The 21,219-nt window shown below is 42.5% G+C and overlaps 1 protein-coding gene across 8 annotated transcripts in view; it reads left to right on the top strand.

The window, feature by feature from the left end:
• CCDC138 (coiled-coil domain containing 138) overlaps positions 1-18,436 on the top strand; it is a 97,021-nt gene extending 78,585 nt beyond the window's left edge. For 5 of the 8 annotated variants that reach the window (XM_033175519.1, XM_033175516.1, XM_033175511.1 and 2 more), the window contains 2 exons: positions 16,022-16,160; positions 17,936-18,436. In XM_033175519.1, coding sequence (XP_033031410.1) covers positions 16,022-16,160; positions 17,936-18,101 — 305 coding nt within the window. In that variant the 3' untranslated portion in view covers positions 18,102-18,436. The remainder of the gene's footprint in view (positions 1-16,021; positions 16,161-17,935) is intronic. The other 3 variants (XM_033175513.1, XM_033175512.1, XM_033175514.1) reach the window with 2 other exon arrangements.
• Positions 18,437-21,219: the final 2,783 nt, after the last annotated feature.

Below are 21,219 nucleotides of genomic sequence, written 5' to 3'. Positions count from 1 at the left end.
ACGGAGATATGGACATCTTTTGGGGGAACCACACTAGTCCTTCATTTTTCTCTCCTCATCAGTTTGAGAATTTTCTTGGTACCAGTTTGCATGTGTATCTGCTGCATTTAGGGTATTCCATGTACAGGTAGAAGCATTTGACTGCTTCATTATGTCTTACAGTGCAGTTATCCTCAAGTATTGACACATTGAAATGATTAAAATAGGCCAGGCGCGGGGCTCATGCCTGTAATCCCAGCACTTTGGGAGGCCGAGGCGGGTGGATCACGAGGTCAGGAGTTTGAGACCAGCCTGGCCAAGATGGTAAAATCCCGTCTCCACTAAAAATACAAAAATTAGCTGGACGCTGTGACGGGCACCTGTAATCCCAGTTACTCGGGAGACTGAGGCAGGAGAATTGCTTGAACCTGGGAGGCAGAGGTTGTAGTGAGCCGAGATCATGCCACTGCACTCCAGCCTGGGCAACAGAGTAAGACTGTCTGGAAAAAAAAAATAAAGAAGAAGAAGAAATGATTAAAATATTACCTTATTATAAATTCCCTTTTCCTCCCCTGTGTTATAAATAGTGCATTATATTGATTAAAAAGATACATGTAAATAAATTATATTGTTATATTGTTTATGGTTATTTTTAGGATAATTAAAGGGGAATTATATTTATTATGAAAAGATTCTACTGAGTCACTGGGTTGAGAACTGTTCCACTAGCTCAGCTATGTTTTTATATATATGTATAATTTATATACATAGATAGGAAACCTAGGGCTCTGAGAAATTAAGTGACTTATTTAATGTTACAGGGCTAGGGCCAGGGCAGTGATGAGAGGAATAACTAAGTCTTTTAGAAGAATAAGAGGTAGACCCAAGAGAGAAGCTCCCTGCTGGAAGCTAGGACTCCAGAACTGAGAGATTCCAGAGTGGGAATTACTGGTAGCACTAAGAAAAAAATAAAAGTCTTGAAATTCTCTCAGGAATGAGAAGTAGAAGGAACAACGTGCTTCAAAACTGGGAAAATGGCAGACTAGGAAGTTTACTTGGGGAGTTGTTAGTTATGAATATGGATTACCCTGCTCCAAGAGCACCTTTGTCCCTGGACTAGCACCACTCCCCAAGCCTTTGGCAAGTTCCTACTCATCTTTCAAGAAATAGCTCATCTTTAGTGCATTTCACACCATTCCTCCTTCCAAAAAGGAAAGAGGGTGGACTTGAAGAAAATACTGAAGAGGAAAATTCATTTGGGTGTTTTTCAAAGACTACCTAAGTCTATTCATACTATTGCTTTTTTTTTTTTTTTAATTGACCCTCATCCAGTTGGAGGGACGGGCAACTGAAGGTTTTTGGTTGGTATTGAATGTTGCTGTGTTATGTTCCAGCTTTTGAGTCATCAGAACTGGAATGAAAGCCTTACTAACTAAACATCATACATTCTTTGTCCCATGTAATAAATAGCATGTTACTGAGAACTGAGGTGAATTTTCTTTAAAAAATAATTTTATTCTGATTACTCTTGCCTTAGAATTCTGAAAAGATTAAAATAGCTGTCATCTGAGGAACTTGGATTCTGAGCATTTAAACTGGAAAAATGTTCTAGTCAGTTATCGACAGGCTGATGACTAACATATGTGGACATAATCATTACCAAAGAGTGTGCTGACTTGTTGACAGCATGTACTTTTAAAAAATGTACAACCGCTGTAGGAAATGTTGGCAGATAAATAATTCTCTTGAGAGATGTCAGTATTGACTTTTAAATTAATAAAAATTACGTTTATTTTTTTAAGTTACTCGCAATAGATTTTTGTCAGATATCATATTAGTGTAGTATTGGTGCAGGGAGTTTGTGGTGCCCCTTTTTCCTTATTACTGAAAGTAACTTGTAGCTGAGAGTGGTTGTGTCTTCAGGTAATCTTTCTCAAACTGAAGATGTAAATACTTTCCACCAAGTTTATTAACTATAAATTTATGTAAAATATTGTGACTCAACAAAAGCCCTGAAAAAATTGTTTCAAGAAATAACTTAGATCCTTGCAGCAGAGACTGTGGCTTGGCTCCCTCATCATGATTCTCACCTCTTTATACCTCACCTGCCTCTCTTCTAGAGACTATAACACCTAAAAACTTTCTCCTCCAGCCTTTCATTGCTGGCAGGGTAGCTACATCTTTGACACACTTGAGGCCAGTAAGATGGAAACCAGAAGTCTGCTGAGAGTTTCTGGGAAACCTTTTGCTTTTCTTTTGAAGAAGAACAGATATAATTGGCACTCGTTCCCATACTGTCCTTTTTTACTTTGTTGTATGGAACCTTTGACCATGACACATAAAAACAAATACTAAGGATATTTTCATGAGAAAACTTGAATAAGAAAAAAAAGCTAAGGATTTTGAGGCAGAAACAAAGAATCAGGGTTTCTGATGACGTTGTCTTGCACCTGAATTGGTTCCATGAAGTGCCTACCTTTTATGAAAGAAAAAAATGAAATTTTTTTCTATTTGATTAAGCTGTAAGTTGGATTTTCTCTACATTCCCAGCTGAATTAACACAGATTTTATTTCATACTTAGAGTGGGTTTTATTTTACTTTATAAAAATTTTGTTTCCTTAAAGAAAAATTTTTTTCATAGTATTATATACATGCTCAAGCAGAGCAAAATCCAAACATTAGCAAAATGGCTGACTAGGATGTTGCAGGTGCTTGTTTCCCCACAGAAACATCAAATAAATAGCTACAGACTGACTAAAATAACTTTGTAGGAACTATGGAAACCAGTCAGAGATCTGTAGCAAACCTGCAAATGCCCAATCAAGAAAAAGCCACATGCAAAATGATAGGAAATTCTGTGATAATTTTACTCACCTTACCCTACTCTGTCTCTGGCACAGTGCAGCACAGAGAGAAGTAAATGGCCCAGTTCTCCATTCCCTTCCTCAGGAGAGAAGGATTTGAGCAGAACTAGTATGAAGCATTCTTGCCTATCAGTGGGTTACCCAAGCGACTGATTGCAGACTCGCCTCGTTCAAAGCACATACAGGGAATGCGGCATGGTTTGAATCTCAGGCTGATGGCCAAGAAAGGCAGTGATGGGCACTATAGCACATTAAGACTACAGGGAGACCACAGACCTGTGGATGTGTGGGAGGAAGGTTATGCACAGAGGAATACCATACAACATCTAAGGCCTTGAGAAGAAGCTTGGGTGAGATTCTGGGAAATTAAGATGTTTACAGGCAGCCAGAGGAAACAAGAAAAAAAAAACTACAGAAAGTACACACAGGTCCAGACAGGCTGCATGCCCAGAAAAGACCTGAGATGACCTTAAGCACACTCCCTGCACCGTTCCCAGGGCTCAGGGGCTTGATAAGTAGTGAAGGTCTTTCATGTCAGTCTTCAAAGGCTGGGAGGGGTGGTTTTTTCAAATGTCAGATTTTCAGCAAAAAATCATAGAACATGCAAAGAAAGGATGAAACCTGGCCCATCCAAAGGAACAAAATAAATCTTCAGAAACTATCCTGTAAAGACACACAAATTAATTGGATTTGCTCAGAAAAGACTTTAAAACAACTATCTTAAATATGCTCAATGAGCTAATGAGAAATAATGAAATCAGGAAAATGATACATGAACAAAATATCTATCAACAAAGAAATAGAAATTATTTAAAAGAACCAAATTCTGGAACAGGAAAATACAGTAGCTGAATTGAAAATTTTACTAGAAGGATTCAACAGCAGACTTGAACAGGCAAAAGAAAGAATCAGTGATCTTGAAGGCAAGTTATTTGAAATGATCAAGTCTGAGGAGCAAAATCAAAGAAAAAAGAAAAGTGAACAGAGTCTGAAGGACTTATGCAGTACCATCAGGCAGACCAATTGATGCACTGCTGTCCAGAAAGAGAAAAAAGAGACAGGGTGGAGAGATAATTTATGGAAATAATAGTTGGAAACTTACCAAATTTGAGGAAAGACACAGCACTACAAATCAGAGAAACTCAAGGAATCCACGTTTGATAAACCCAGAGTCTGACATCAAGACACATTATCATGAAACTGTCAAAAGTGAAAAACAAAGAGTATCTGGAAAGCAGCAAAGGTAAATGTGGTATGTACATATGGTAGAATATTATTCAGTCTAAGAAAGAAATGAAATTCTGATACATGCTACAAAATGGATGAACCTGGAAGACATTATGCTAAATGAAACAAGCCAGGCACAAAAGGCTATATCTTGTATGATTCCTTTTACATGAGGTGCCTGGAGTAGAGAAATAAGTAGATTGGTGATTGTCAGGTGTTGGACAAGAGGGAAATGGAAAAATCAAAGTTATTGTTTAATGTGTGCAGTTTCAGAGGAAGATGGAAAAAGCTCTGGAGGTGGATGTTTGCACAGTAATGTGGATTTACTTAATACCACAGAACTGAACACTTAAAAATGGTTAAAATGATAAGTGTTATGCATATTTAACACCAATTTAAAGAATGAATATAAATAAACTTTTAGGACTCAAAAATTCAAATGAACCTCATTATTTGGAAATAGTCATCATTAATGTTAGGTGAACATTATTTTAGACATATTCCTATGGTTGTGTTCACATGAAGAGATAGATGGATGGATAGAAGGAAATACTTTTACAGAAATGGCATGCATTATACATGTTATTTAATGAAATAGTATTCAACAGGAAAAATAAAATGGATTTGAGTCATAAATTTTTTTTTTTTTTTTTTTTTTTGTTTAGGCGGAGTTTCGCTCTGTCGCCTGGACTGGAGTGCAGTGGCCGGATCTCAGCTCACTGCAAGCTCCGCCTCCCGGGTTTACGCCATTCTCCTGCCTCAGCCTCCCGAGTAGCTGGGACTACAGGCGCCCGCCACCTCGCCCGGCTAGTTTTTGTATTTTTAGTAGAGACGGGGTTTCACTGTGTTAGCCAGGATGGTCTCGATCTCCTGACCTCGTGATCCGCCCGTCTCGGCCTCCCAAAGTGCTGGGATTACAGGCTTGAGCCACCGCGCCCGGCCATAAATTTTTTAAAATATAAATTCCTGGCCAGGTGTGGTGTCTCACGCCTGTAATTCCAGCACTTTGGGAGGCCGAGGTGGGTGGATCTCTTGAGGTCAGGAGTTCAAGCCCAGCTTGGCCAACATGATGAAACCCCAACTCTACTAAAAAAATACAAAAATTAACTGGGCATGGTGGTGTGTGTCTGTAATCCCAGTTACTCGGAGGTGAGACAGGAGAATCCCTTGAACCTGGAGGGAGGAGGCTTCAGTGAGCCGAGATCGTGCCACTGCACTCCAGCCTGGGCAACAAAGCAAGACTTCGTCTCCAAAAAAAATAAAAGTTCCTTCTGTTAAAAAAAAACAAGATAAAAAAGTCCCATTTTTTGTACATTGTTTATGTTGATAAAATATACATAACATAAAATTTACCATTTTATCCATGTTTTAATTGTATGCCCTGTTTCAATACTGTGTTCTACACAGAATTAATTGACTTCCAGCCTGAAAGATGAGCACATGAGCAGTATTGCACTTTTCATCTTCCCCACCTCAACTTTCTGATTTTTAAGTGATACTGCTATTTTTATAGTCATAGTTTATATTTTTACCTTTTGTTTTGTGACTACAGTTTCCACATTTGCTACATAACTAGCTTTATTTTATCTAGTTTTACAGTTAATTATATTCAGTGCTCAAGACTAATCCTTTTACTGTGGCTTCTCCATGTCTGTGTTCTTAATTTTGAATGATCTTTTAATTTCCCTCTCTCACACATACTTTGCCCTACTTCCCTCCACCGATTTAAAGAGGTACTTCATGTTTGAGAATGCCTGAGGCTTTTATACTTAACCAGATCTTGGCTGAGTGGTTTTTAATCTCTTTTGCTTTTGTTCAGAACTTGGTAAATAAACATTGCTCTGTTGTCTTCAGGCATTCATTGTTGCCTGGGAGAATTCAGAGAAGAGTGTGATCATTTCCTCTTCCTCCCTCCTCCTCTTCCTCCCCCCACCATAGCATTCTGCCATTGGCCCCCAAAATTTATGTCCTTCTCATATGCAGAATACGTTCATTCCGTAACTAAGAAGTCTAAAGTCCAGAGTTTAACCTAATATCATTTAAATCAGATGTGGATGAGGCCAGTTGTTCTCAAGCTGTGAGCCTGTGAAATGAAACAGTTTATGTGCATTCAAAACACAGTGGTGGGACAGCCATAGCACAGACATTTCCATTCCAAAAGGGAAAAATAGGAAGAAAGAAATGATAGATAAATCCCAAGCACGTCTAAAACCAACAAGATAAACAGCATTAACTCTTAAGGCTCAAGAATAATCTTTGATTCCATGTCCTGCCTCTGGACACATTGGGGTAGGACTTAGGTTGCTATAAAGGAATACCTGAGACTGGGTAATTTATAAAGAAAAGAGGTTTTATTTTGTCTCATGGTACTGCAGGCTGTACAGGAAGCATGGTGCTGCCATCTGCTTCTGGTGAGGGTCTCAGGAAACTCAAAATCATGGTAGAAGTCAGCAAGAAGCCAACAAGTTACATGGAAGAACAGGAGCAGGAGAGAGGAAGGAGGTGCCACATCCTCTTTAACAAGCGGATTGCATGTGAACTCATTTATCACCAAGGGCATGATGCTGAGCTATTCATTGAGGAATCCACCCTAGTGATCCAAACACCTCCCACCAGGCCCCACCAACACTGGGGATTACATTTCAATGTGAGATTTGGAGGGCACAAATATCCAGACCATATCCAGCCTCAAGTTCTGGGCGACTCTGCCCCTGTTTTTTTGCATGGCACAGACCATGCTGCAGCTCTCACAGATTGGAATCTTATGTCTCTCCTAGGCTGGAGTTGCACACTGGTAGGTCCTACCCTTCCAGGGTTTCAGAGACAGCCCCCATCCCGTGGCATGTCTGAGCATTGCCCTAGAGGAGGCTCCCTGTGTTGGCTCTGCCCTCACACCTCTACTTCGTATCACTCTACTGGGGGCTTTCCGCAGTGGCCCTGCCCCATGACAGCTCTCAGCCTGGACACTCATGCTTTTCTGGCATCCTTTGAATATAGGTGGAGGCAGCCACACCATCACAGCTCATGCACTTGCACACCCGTGGAGATGGCACCGTGCAAACACCATGCCAAGGTTTATCACCTGTGCCTTCTAGAAGGGTGATCTGAGCTGCACCTAAGCCTACTTGAACAACAGCGGAGGTTACCAAGGAGCACTGCACCAGAACTTAGGGAGAAGAGCCTTGAAATTGTTCTGCCACAGGCCCCAGAGTTCTGGGCCTGTGATGGGTTGGGCAACTCTGGACATCTCTGAAATACCTTACTAGTCCTTCTCCCATTGTCTCGATGAATAGCACCTGGCTTCCTTCCATTCACACGAATTTCCTTAACAGATGCTTGCACCGCACCTTTGGTTTCTTTCCTCAACATGCTGTATCATTCTTTACAACATGGCTAGGATGAGAATTTTCCAAATCTTTAAATTCTGCTTCCCTTGTGATTATAGATTTCATCTTTTATTTGTTTCTATCTTCTCCCATTTTACTGTAAGTCAAGCCACAAAGCACCCTCAAGACTTTGCTTGGATATTTTTTCCACTAAATATCCTGTTTCATCACTGTCAAATTTCTTCCACAGAGCGCTAGGACACAAGCACAATCCCACCAGGTTCTTTGCCACTTTATTACAAGATCACCTTTTCTTCTGTTTCCAGTAACATGTTTCTCGTTTTTTTCTGAGACCTCATTAGAGTGGCCTTTACCATCCAACATTTTGATTGTGACCACTAAGGTAATCTCTAAGAAGATCAAAGCTTTCTCAACAGTTCTCCTTTTCTTTTGAGCCCTCACCGCTCTTAATGCTCCTTCCACAGCAGTGTAGGCTTTTTCTAGCATGCACATCCATACTCTTCCAGGCTCTACCCATTATCCAGTTCCAAAGTTACTTCCACATTTTTAGGGATTTGTTACGGCAGCTTCCTGCTACTGGTACCAACTTCTGTCTTAGTATGTTCAGGCTCCTATGACAAAATTCTCAGACTGGATAATTTATAAACAAATTTACCGTTCACATTTCTAGAGGCTGGGAAGCCTAAAACCAAGGCACCAGCAGATTCAATCCGATAAGGGCCTGTTTCTCATAGATGGTACTGACTTGTTTTTCTAAGACCACCAGAGCGGGCGCAAAGGAACCAGCGACTAGGCAAGGGTAGGAGCAAAACTGCAAGTTTATTTTGGTCACCTAGCTTCAGGGGAAGAAGGTGGGTAAGGAGAGGTCTGTTGGCCTCCGGCAAGTGAGGCCCACAGAGTTCTCCATGCTGCTCTCGGACGGAATTCCGACAGTCCCGACCGCAGTGGGGAAGCTGGGAAGTCCGCGCGTGGAACTGGTCCGGAGCGGCTTTTCTGGGAGTGGGAGGGCGATAGGCGGGGCACGGGCGTGTCCGGGGGCGTTCCGCAGGTGCGACCAGGTAAATCTTGGTCTCTTCAGATTGACGTCACCTGGCGCATGCCCAGTTGGTCTGCACCTTCCGGGCGTCGGCTGCATTTTCGCGCGCGCGGGAAAAGTTGGGGGGGATGAAGAACCCGGAAGTGCGCCATCTTGCCTCCGTTCGTCCAAACAGTCCAACCTTTTATTGGTAATAGTGATAAAGGGGCGCCGTGGTCTGTCTGGCTACTTCCTGCTGTTAAGGGGCGTCGTTAAGGTCGGGGCCCATGGTTGGCATTTGGACGTACAGATGAAGAATAAAATAAGGCACAGTATTAGTATAGGAACGAGCTATGGAAGCATTTGTCGGAATATGGGCAAAACCCAGAAGGAAGGTCCCGGCAAGGTTGGGGTGTTAAGGTTTTATATCTCAGTTTTTTATTTTATTTTATTGAGGGTTTGAATGCTAGTGTCTACTAGGCCTGACTTGCTAACATAATAGCACTCTTCTCCAAGGAAGAGACAAGTGCCTCCTTTTTCAGCTATAAGCAAGTCTAGGGCTCGCCTGTTTTGGGCAGCTACTTAGGCTATTGAGGTAGTTCGGTGCTGCAGGGAGGCCAGGCTTTCAGCTGATTCCAATAACTAGAGGGAGGAAAACAGCCCGTTTTTTTTTTTTTTTTTTTACGGGGGTGTCGTAGTGGCATGGAAAGTTGCTGGAAAAGCTCTGCTACTTCTGCCTGGCTGTATAAAGTTAGACTGGGGACCAAGGACACGGGGACATAGAGGGATCAGTTAATGGCTGTATGGTTAAGAGTTTTAGAGAGAGATCAGTTGCACGAGAAATAGCCTTCAATGGGGGCTGTGTGGCCTCCATTGGGTGCCTGAGCATGATTACCTCAGGATGAATTTGGAGTTGAATAACGGAAAGGAAGGATTGGGCAGTTTGGACGAGAAATAGCCTTCAATGGGGGCTGTGTGGCCTCCATTGGGTGCCTGAGCATGATTACCTCAGGATGAATTTGGAGTTGAATAACGGAAAGGAAGGATTGGGCAGTTTGGACGAGAAATAGCCTTCAATGGGGGCTGTGTGGCCTCCATTGGTGCCTGAATATGATTACCTCAGGATGAATTTGGAGTTGAATAACGGAAAGGAAGGATTGGGCAGTTTGGATTTCTGGTATAGTGACGCCTGGAGTGTAAGTGAATTGTGGGATGTTTGACCAGTTGTGTTGAAGGCCATGGGCAGGGGGCTGCCACTAGGTGGGGGCCTTCTAAAGCCTCACAGAGGAAGCAGTGGGAGAGATTGGTTATATTCACAGTGTAGGTTAAGTCTAGCCTTTGGCAGATAAGTGCGAGCCATGAGAAAGGGGTCTCTATTGTGTGGAGAGAAGTTTGATAGCCTTAAGGAAGGCAACTGGCAGAGCTATGTACTACTGAGTGTGTTCAGCTGTCTTGTGGCCAAGTTTCAGTGATGAGAAAAAAATTGCCATACAGTAGGCGGACTAGCAAAGGTCTGAGTGAATGAGTGAAACAGCAATATAAGTATAAAATGAGACTTCATTTTCCATGTAGTCACGGAGTGTCCCTTGCCACTGGAGATGTTCAATGAAGGTTAGGAGATGGGAGAACCACTGCTCTGGACTATTGTCTGGAGGTAGATCTGGGTCTGGGGTTATGTATTGAAAGTCTGATAGGTTTATGTAGAAGATGGTGAGAAAGCGAGCTAAGCGCCAGGGGTCAGAGAGCATGAACTAGTTAAGAAAGTTTTGTAAGTTTGAGGCGAGTGGGGGAAAGTTGAACTGATGTCCACTGATTGTTCCCGGTGGGGGCCCTCTTTAGCTGGGAATGAGGAATGAGTGTGCAGAGTAGTTGTTGGCCAGGCAGCAACTGAGGAGTGGAGTTTTTCGTGGGGTGGATGGCTTTCCGCTTACTCCTACTATAGAGATATTGGATGGAAGGCTAGGTCCAGAGAAGGACGGCAAAACAGAATAGGTAGCCTCGCTGTTGATTAAAAAATTAATAGTCTTACCCGCTACCAGGAGAGTTACCTGCGGCTCTGCGAGGGTGATGGGGGTCCCCGAGTCTTGGCACCTTCAGTTGTCATTGTCGTCCAGATGTAGGAGCTGGAAGGAGCTCCCAGGATCCTGGGAAAGGGGGTCACGTGGAGACGCAGCACCTGTTCTCAGGGTGGGGCAATCAGACTTCCAGTGTCCTCCCTGCTGGCAAGCAGGGCAGGGGGTTGCTGGTGGACGAGGCTTAGGACATTCATTGGCCCAATGTCCTGACGCCTTGCACTTATAGCAAGGCTGCGTTGGGGCTCGGGGACCTTGCGGACACCTGTTGGCATAGTGTCCTGCCTTGCCGCACTTATAGCAGGCTCCTTTCGTAGCCTTGGAGTCTGCGGAGTGTGTACTCTCTGGCCTGGGGTTACGACTGGGCTGTAAAGCCGCTGCTAGGAGTTGGGCCTTCTGTTTGAGGCGTGCCTGTCGCACTGCCTCAGCCGTCTCCTCTCTGGAGTTATAGACCTTAAAGGCTAATTTAACCAGATCTTGTATTGGTGCCTGAGGACCATCCTCTACCTTTTGAAGTTTCTTACGAATGTCAGGAGCTGATTGAGAAATGAAATAAGACGCCAAAATGGTGGCCCCTGTGGGGGAGGCCGGATCTAACCGGGTATATTGGGTTAGAACCTCAGTCAGCCTATTTAAGAATGCGGCTGGATTTTCTTCTGGATTTTGTATAATTTCTTTTAATTTGTTAAAATTCACAGTTTTGTTTGAGGCTGTTTGCATACCAGCCAACAAACACTGAACCATTATGTCTCGCCTACGGCGCCCAGGCTGGTTTGCTTGGTAGTTCCAGTCTGGGTCTGCCGAGGGGACTGCTTGCTCCCCTAGTGGGATGGTGGCATCAGTTAAATGTAGTTGGTTGGCGTGCTGCCTGGCGGCCGCTACGATGCGCTCTTGCTCCTCAGGGTTTAGGGTGGAGGTTAGGATAACCTGGAAGTCATGCCAAGTTAAGTCATAAGCCTGACAAAGATATCTAAATTCCTTTATGTAAACGGTGGGATTAGCTGAGAAATCCCCTAAACACTTTTCAATTTTGGAAAGATCGGCCAATGAAAAAGGGACATGTACTCTGACTACCCCCTCCGCCCCAGCCACCTCTCGCAAAGGCGCTAACACTGTAGGAGGGTGTGGGGCAGGAGTGGAGGCATCAGCAGGGCACTTAGAGCGGGTGTGTGCAGAGACAGGAGACTCAAGACAGCCAGTTGGGTGCCCCGAAGGAAGCACGGGACTGAGTGGATTACTAGTAGATAAGGAAGAGGAAGGAGGAGTCCGGGCGGAGGGAGGAGAAGTATAGGGCGGAAGTGAGGGAAACCCTAGATCCTCCGGCTGAACAGAAAGGAATGAAGACTCCTCTTTTTCGGGTTCCTGTGAGCCGGCGTCCTTGGCTAGCATAACTTGGGCCGAAGAGCACCGGCTACACAGGTCGGGACGAGAGCGTAAGGCCCAAAAGCCTTGTATGTACGTAATTTCAGACCACTTGCCTAACCGCTGGCAGAAATTGCTGAGGTCGGTCAGAACATTGCGATCTAGGGTGCCCTCCGGTGGCCACTGAGACTGATTGTCTAGTTTGTATCGGGGCCACGCCACAGTGGAAAGGAAAATTAACCGCTTCCTCCTAAGGTCTTGTTCAAGCTGTAAGGTTTTTTAAATTGGCTAGGAGGCACCCCAAGGGGGTGCTCTTGGAAATTTGGACTGGGGGTTTCCCATTTGTTTCCTCTTTACCGACACAATGGACCCAATGGACATGGGAATGGATCCCTGCCTGGCTTCAAAGCGTCCTTTGGAACCAGCAGAGACAGACGAGAGGCTCTTGAAGCCTAAGTGGAGATTACCTTCAGGCGGACGTCTCCGTCCTGAACGGGTCTCCCGAGCCACGTGGTGGCTCCCGAGCCACTTGGTGGCTCCAAATGGACCCCGGACCTGCGCAGGATTTCTGGCCGAGGGAGGTAAAGAGGAGACAAGGGCACTTACCCCAGAGAGGCCGTGAGAGTGAGGGAAGCGGGTCTCAGGTCCTGGTCCGTCTGCGGCGTGGAGCAAGGAGGAGGAGGAGGCTCCCCAGACCCTGGGGGCCCCGAGGAGGGGTCTCCTCCCGGGTTTCGGCACCAACTGACTTGTTTTTCTAAGACCACCAGAGCGGGCGCAAAGGAACCAGCGACTAGGCAAGGGTAGGAGCAAAACTGCAAGTTTATTTTGGTCACCTAGCTTCAGGGGAAGAAGGTGGGTAAGGAGAGGTCTGTTGGCCTCCGGCAAGTGAGGCCCACAGAGTTCTCCATGCTGCTCTCGGACGGAATTCCGACAGTCCCGACCGCAGTGGGGAAGCTGGGAAGTCCGCGCGTGGAACTGGTCCGGAGTGGCTTTTCTGGGAGTGGGAGGGCGATAGGCGGGGCACGGGCGTGTCCGGGGGCGTTCCGCAGGTGCGACCAGGTAAATCTTGGTCTCTTCAGATTGACGTCACCTGGCGCATGCCCAGTTGGTCTGCACCTTCCCGGGCGTCGGCTGCATTTTCGCGCGCGCGGGAAAAGTTGGGGGGGGATGAAGAACCCGGAAGTGCGCCATCTTGCCTCCGTTCGTCCAAACAGGTACCTTCTAGCTATGGCATCACAGAAGGGGCAGACAGGCTTCCTCAAACCTCTCATAATGGTACTAATCTTATTCATGAGGGTGGAGCCTTCATGACCTAACTGCCTCCCAAAGTCCCCTCCTCCAAAAACCATCACCTTGGGAGTTTTAACATAGGAAGTTTGAGGGGGACATTCAGATTAGAACCAGCACTAAACTCATTCATGACGGTTCTACTCTTAACGCTGTAATTATCTGCTGTAGGCCCCCTCCCACCATAATTATTACAGTGGGATTAGGCTTTCAACATAGGAATTTAGACGGGGACAGAAATGTTCAGTTCATAACACCAAGTGTATTCAGGTCAAAATTCTAAACTTGAAAGGATGTAATCCATTTGAACATTGTAGTATTGAAAAAATGTTAAAACCACAATGTTTCTTATTTTATAGTTAGCCTGTCTCATCTACAGAATGAACTTTTTCTCTACTATATTTTACATCTGCCTCACAGCTTTAAAAGAGAAATTGGAAACCAAACCAGTGAACCTCTTTTACTTCCTTTTTTTTTTTTTTTTTTTTTTTGAGATAGATTCTTGCTCTGTCTCCCAGGCTGGAGTGCAGTGGCATGATCTGGGCTCACTGCAAGCTCCGCCTTCTGGGTTCACACCATTCTCCTTCTTCAGCTTCCCGAGTAGCTGGGACTACAGGCGTCTACCACCACGCCTGGCTAATTTTTTGTATTTTTAGAAGAGACGGGGTTTCACAGTATTAGCCAGGATGGTCTCAATCCCCTGACCTCGTGATCTGCCCACCTCGGCCTCCCAAAGTGCTGGGATTACAGGTGTGAGCCACCGCGCCCGGCTGGACCTCTTTTACTTCTAAAAGACCTGTACAGGCTTCACTTTTAAAATAATTCTGATATATTAAAATGTTTGGGGGATGTTGGGTTTTTTTCCATTGCAGAGGTCATATAAGGAAGTTTACTTTTATTTGGCTTGGGATTCTATTTGGGGCTTCGTGTAATAACCCTTAAATGTGTGCCAAAGACTTGATTTAGATAAAAGTACAGTAAAATAAAGTAAGATGTGTTCTCTTTCATGCTTTTGCAGTATGCAGAAAAATGATTATAATTTTCTTGTGTGCTTTCTGGGCTTTTTGATTGAAAACATTGATACTGTAGATTGTACATATGTTAAGAACCCCTCAGTTAACTTTCTGGTAATGATTTACGTTGTTTTTTTTTTTGAGATGGAGTTTTGCTCATGTTGCCCGGGCTGGAGTGTAGTGGCACGATCTCGGCTCACTGCAACCTCTGCCTTGCAGGTTCAAGCAATTCTCCTGCCTCAGCCTCCCGAGTAGCTGGGATTATAGGCGCCCGCCACCAGCCCCGGCTGATTTTTTATGTTTTTAGTAGAGATGGGGTTTTGCCATTTTGGGCAGGCTGGTCTCAAACTCCTGCCCTCAGGTGATCCACCTGCCTCGGCCTCCCAGAGTGCTGGGATCACAGGTGTGAGCCACCGTGCCCAGCTGATTTAGGTTGTTCTTTACGCACTAGTTTGAATTCTGTTAGCTATACAATAGTTAACTTTCTTGTTTACAGTTCATATGAATCATGTCTCAGGACCTGAACTAAAACTGTGTATGGTTGTTTAATGAGGCTGCTTGAAATTTCAGTTGATTTATTTTTAGCTCTATTTGTAGATTATGTGTGCTGTATCTGTAACCTAAGTTTTTAGTCTTTAGGAAGATTCTGTGTAACACTCTCTCACGTGGACTCAGGCTCTCTCTGTCAGGCTCTCTCTCTCTCTCTCTCTCACACACACACACACACACACAAACACACATACACAAAGACGCACACACACATAACTCGGTAAACTATGTTTAGACCATGCTTTTGTTGGACTATTATTGTGAAAGTAATGCGTTTGGTTACCCTACTTTTACCACATAGTTGCATGCAAAGGGCACATAACCATTGTCTCCAGTGCTCCATTCCTAGCATATACCACTTAGTCTGTTTTATCCTACTATAGCAGAATACCTGAGACTGGGTATGTTATAATGAACAGAAGCTTAATGGCTTATATTCTAGAGGCTGGGAAATCCAGTATCAAGGTGCCGGCATCTTGGAGGGCTTCTTGTTGCATCATCACCTGGCAGAAGACAAGAGGGCAAGAGAGAGCAAGAGGGGGCTGCACTCACACATGAGGGTGGAGCCTCATGGCCTTATCACCTCTTCTTAAAGGTCCCCCCTCTTAATACTATTACAATGGCAATTAAATTTAGCATGAGTTTTAGGGGGGCAAGTATTCTGACTATAGCATTCTGCCTGCAGGCCCGCACATCTCATGTCCTTCTCATAAACAAAATAATTCATTTCATCTAAATAGCCCCGCAAGTCTTGTAATAGCTTCCAACGTAAAAGTCCAGAGTCTCATATAAATTAAATGTGAGACTAGTCTTTTTTTTTAAATGAATTTTTCCCTTTTTGCTTTCATGCTCCAAAGGTTCTTCCTTATCCAGTGACTATGTAAATTGTCATTAATATTCAAGTGAAATTCACCAATTTGGGGGCTCTTTGATTTTTTTTTTTTAAACTTACTACTTAAGCAGAATTTCTTGTTGCTAATTACAGTATTTAAACTTAACTTATTATGAACTTACTGAAGAAATGGCTTTCCTCCTTTCTTTCAAACATGGGATTTCTTCTAGATTTTGCCTATTAGGAATTTAATATTAGGGTAAATAATCTTATCTTTTGTTTGCATTGTTGAATAAGAGCCAGTAGATGTTTTAATTTTTCAAATGATATTTTCACTCAAAAATTTAAGTATGAAAAGAATGAAAATCTAAATGAATATTTATAAATGCCTCACATAGTTCTGATTTTAATATGTTTTTAATTTCCTTTTTAGCTGCTCCCTAAAGGTAAAGCACTGTTGATTTGTTTTGCAGAATCCTTGCAGCCTTTCCTGGAAGCCTGTAGCAACTCTTCATTTTTTCGTACTTGCTCTGTGCTGCTTCGAGCCCCTAAGCTTGATCTTCAAATACTAGAAAAACTCAGTATTATTTTACAGAAACTTTCCAAAATCAAGTAAGAATTTCTTATTGCTAACATTTTTTATTGAAAAATACCTTACTGTGATCATTTAGACCAGGAGTGTTTAATCTTTTGGCTTCCCTGGGCCACACTGGATGAAGAAGAATTGCCTTGGGCCACACATGAATACACTAACACTAGTGATAGCTGATGTGCTAAAAACAAAACAAAACCTCGTAGTATTTTCAGAAAGTTTACAAATTTGTGTTGGGCGGCATTCAAAGCCGTCCTGGGCCGCTTGCAGCCCGTGGGCTGCAGGTTGGACAAGCTTGATTTAGACCTTTCTGAATCCCATGCTACTTAAGCTTTCATTATTAAATAAAAATTTCCATTATACAGATGTAGAAAATTAAGATTCATGAATACTAAGGCTGATCTAAGACCACATATTTAGTGGCAGACTAGAATTAGAGTTCTGATCTCAGAACATCTACTTGTTTCTATAGCTCATTTCAGGTAAGTGAACTTGAAATAAATCATATAAAAGTAAGAGCAGTTTTTAGCAACCAAGTAATAATATCAGAATAAATCCTTGCATACTGGTATTCTCTAATACCACAGGTGAAAATAAAAAGATCTTTAAGACCACAAAAGATGTAAATCCTTTTGTATTAGGATAGTACATAAGGTTATTTGACAAATTCTCTCAAGAGGTAAAAATAGCTAGACAAGGAAATAAGACACATAAATTCTTAATGATTGAAATGAAATTACTGACAGGTCATTAGAAAGAGGATGGTTGAACAAGTATTCTGTAACCAAGTCAAAAGATGGACCAATATTCTGCCACTTTAAAAAGGCCTGCTTACTCAAAATAGCATGATCAAATGTTTGCTTTGCCAGCAGTGAAAAAAAAATTCTCACGCTAATAGTGAATAGGGTGCAGTTTTCAGAATTATAAAATGGTTCCAGGCTGGGCACAGTGGTTCACATCTATAGTCTCAGCACCTTGGGAGGCCAAGGAAGGAGGATTGCTTGAGCCCAGAAGTTCAAGACCAGCCTTAGCAACATAGTGACACCATGTCTCTACAAAAAATAAACAAAATTAGCCAGGTTTGGTGGTGTGTACCTGTAGTTCTGGCTACTTGGGAGGCTGAGGTGGGAGGATTGCTTGAGCTGGGGAGGTTGAGGCTGCAGTAAGTTGTGTTCATGCCACTGCACTCCACCTGGGTGCCAGAACAAGACCTTGTCTCAAATGAAGAAAAAGTTTCCTTTTTTTCCCCCAGTGGTTTTCTGCTTCAGGTTTATCTCCTAAAACCTATTTTGTTTGTTTCAGCATCTTAATATTTTAGTCGCCTATTTTCTTTTTTTTGTTTGTTTGTTTTTTGTTTTTTTTTTTTTTTGAGACGGAGTCTTGCTCTGCCACCCAGGCTGGAGTGCAGTGGCCGGATCTCAGCTCACTGCAAGCTCCGCCTCCCGGGTTTACGCCATTCTCCTGCCTCAGCCTCCCGAGTAGCTGGGACTACAGGCGGCCGCCTCGTCGCCCGGCTAGTTTTTTTTTTTTTTGTATTTTTAAGTAGAGACGGGGTTTCACTGTGTTAGCCAGGATGGTCTCGATCTCCTGACCTCGTGATCCACCCGTCTCGGCCTCCCAAAGTGCTGGGATTACAGGCTTGAGCCACCGCGCCCGGCCTAGTTGCCTATTTTCTCCACTGTTTTTAAAAACAGATGCTGTTTCCTCATGTTTACACATAAATTATCTTTCGTGTCATTGCAGATAAACTCTCTTAAGTATGTGTAATTAAATAATATATTCATTTTTTTAACAGGAGTAATAAGAAGCTCTTTGAACTTTTTACAATTCATCTGATGCTTCAAGAAATACAAAGGACAACAAATCCAGAGCATGCATTTCTCTGTATTAATCTAAATTCAACTCTGTTCAATTTGGGTTTAACAAAATGTAACTCCCTGGTCTCCAGTGCAAGCCATTAGACTGGCTAATTTTTTAATATAGTATATGTGGTGCTTATTTATAAACATGTAGAAATTACCAAAGTAACTACAATTCTACCAAGGAAAGTTATCAGTAGCATCATTTATCATGAAAAATAAGTACTTTTTTTGAACTTTAAAAATGAAATCTGTAGAAGGTATTGGAACTTTTGGAATGTTTCAGTTCAAGTAAGGTAGTGCTAATGTACAAGATGACATTTCTAGAATGTATGACACTGAAGTTACTTTTTGTAAAAATATATTAGGAAATTTCTTTCTTAATTATGTGATTATTTGGAATAAAATCGGTGCTTATGTGAGAACAGGTTAAATAATACTGTCTTTCTATTTTCTTAATATATTAGAATCCTTCCTTTTGAAAGCAAAAGTATATATCTTTAAACTATTGTCTTGATACCATAACTTTTCTATACACTGTATCCTAGATTAACAAATGATTTTTTTTTATTGTGCTCTTTGTGGGATAGAAAAAGTTGTTTTTTATTGTGCTGTTCACAGGTTTAAAAACTTTTTTTGTTTTCAAAATAATTATTACTGGAGCATGTAATACAAGGCAAGACATTTTTTAAACATCGAAAGGTAAACAAAAATAATAGTCCTGTTACCAGAAATATCTCTTGGTATAGCCAAAGATGAGTAAAGTGGCCAGAGGTCTGGGTGAAGTAAAGGTGGTAAAACTTGAGACTTAGGACAAGATACTGAGGAACATTGTGTTAAAAAGTCATAAAATCATATATGATCAGTGTATAATCTCAGTTTCAGGAGTTAGAAGAAATTTTCAAGAAACGACTGGGCCTCTTCAAAAAAATACCAGAAAATGTGCCATTTTTGAAGTAGAAACAGAAAGCCATAATGAAAGAACAGGCCAAAGTGAGAATGGTGGAACCACAGAAACTTACAAATGCAGAAGCCCAGGCGCGGTGGCTCACGCCTATAATCCCAGAACTTTGGGAGGCTGAGGTGGGCAGATCACCAAAGGTCAGGAGTTCAAGACCAGCCTGGCCAACATGGTGAAAACCCCGTCTTTACTAAAAATACAAAATTAGCCGGGCAGTGGTAGGTGCCTGTGATCCCAGCTACTCGGGAGGCTGAGGCAGGAGAATCACTTGAACCTGGGTGGCAGAGGTTCCAGTGAGCCAAGATTGTGCCATTGCACTCCAGCCTGGGCAACAAAGTGAGATTCTGTCTCAAAAAAATAAAAATAAGTAAGTAAAATAAAAATACAGAAGCCAAAGTGCACATTAGAAACAAAAAATAACATCAAGACTTCATAAAATAGGATTAGCATGACAGGAACAAACAAGAAGTTCTCTCAGAACTCAGAGTACATAGGGATTGTACTCATGAGAGTGGATGGCAGATTCTAGGACAGAGCCTGGCACTTCTGCAGGGCGGCATTTGGTGTTTCTGAAGAAGAGAACAGAACAAATGGAGCGGAAGCAATATTCAGAAATATAGTTGAATAAAGATTCTGGCGGCCAAAGAAAGAGCTGCATGTACAGATTGAAAGGGCTCATCATGTTCCAGAAAAGCCTATGAGAAAAGAGTTCTATAATTAGATGCATCCTGGCCAAATGTTAATTTATAAGGATAAAAGCACAAACAAAAGCCAGTTACTTACAAGAAAGGAAAAACCAGGCTAGCCTTATAGAATGCTGGAAGGTAATAGGGAGCTCTAGAGGAGAAGATTTTTAATCCAAGACTTTATCCCTAGTGAAGATACCTTTCATAAGTGGGGACAATGGAAAGACATCTTCAGACATTCAGGCGTTGAGATATGATACCACTTACGTACTGTTCTGGAGAAAGCAATGACTTAAAGATTAATCAACTTAGAGATGAAAGAAAACAGTTTATTGGCCGGGCGCGGTGGCTCAAGCCTGTAATCCCAGCACTTTGGGAGGCCGAGACGGGCGGATCACAAGGTCAGGAGATCGAGACCATCCTGGCTAACCTGGTGAAACCCCGTCTCTACTAAAAAATATAAAAAACTAGCCGGGCGAGGTGGCGGGCGTTTGTAGTCCCAGCTACTCGGGAGGCTGAGGCAGGAGAATGGCGTAAACCCGGGAGGCGGAGCTTGCAGTGAGCTGAGATCCGGCCACTGCACTCCAGCCTGGGCGACAGAGCGAGAGTCCGTCTCAAAAAAAAAAAAAAGAAAAGAAAGAAAACAGTTTATTAAATCAACCTCATATCAAAAGCACGGAACACTGAAACAACTTAAACATTAAATAATTGTTGTAACTGTTTATAAGATGCAGTGAGATGTTAAATTCCTCAAAAGGATAAATAATGGAAAAAGCAGCCCCTCGCTCTTCCTTCCTCCATCATCATGATATGTACAGTTGACTCCATTTTTCACCCTGTCTTCATAAGTCTTTCAGGGTCAAGTGATTTTAGGCCAAGAAACGAAAGCAAAATTGTCTCATTCCCCATTGTATTCAGATGAAAACTGATGATAAAATCAGGTACAGTTCCAAGAGGAGACACTGGAGAGGAACCACGCTGGGTCTGTAAGCAATTGCAAATGAGATGGCACACATATTTATGCTGTATCAAGGTCACTGTCATCTTACCATATCAGACTGAAAATGTCACCACTATCTGGACCGTCAGATATGTTTTATTGGGAAAATCGTTTTTCTCTTTGTGTATATGTTATGCACTAGCAGGGTGGTTTAGTAACAAATATGTGAGACCTTTTATTTGAAAACATTTGTTTCTATATAATGGGAAAAGCAATATGTTAGCAGTGAGTATCTGGGTAAGACTATCTTAGCTTTTGTTAACAAAAACTAAGAATTGATGGGGCCTTGAGATTGAGGTAGAGATGAAAGAGGAGCTGTTAAGTACAGTATTCTACATTATCATCAGAAAGAGTCGAAGTGTTCCATTTCACTGTTAGAAACATGTAAGATAAAGAATCTTTTTGGAAAATATCAAGGAAACTATTAAAATAAAAATCACATAAATATTCTCAAAACACTGAAAAAGAAAAATGAAATAGATATAGCAAAAACTAGAATGACAGGAACATGAAAAGAACAAAAATATTTAGGATAAAGGAGGTTTTAAAAATTATTTGTTCTTTATGGTCATG

This window comes from Trachypithecus francoisi, unplaced genomic scaffold, assembly GCF_009764315.1.
Source record: "Trachypithecus francoisi isolate TF-2019V2 unplaced genomic scaffold, Tfra_2.0 Lachesis_group17, whole genome shotgun sequence".
NCBI classification, from domain to species: Eukaryota; Metazoa; Chordata; class Mammalia; order Primates; family Cercopithecidae; genus Trachypithecus; species Trachypithecus francoisi.
Note: the sequence above shows the minus strand (reverse complement) of the source record. Positions and strands in the feature narration are given on the sequence as shown.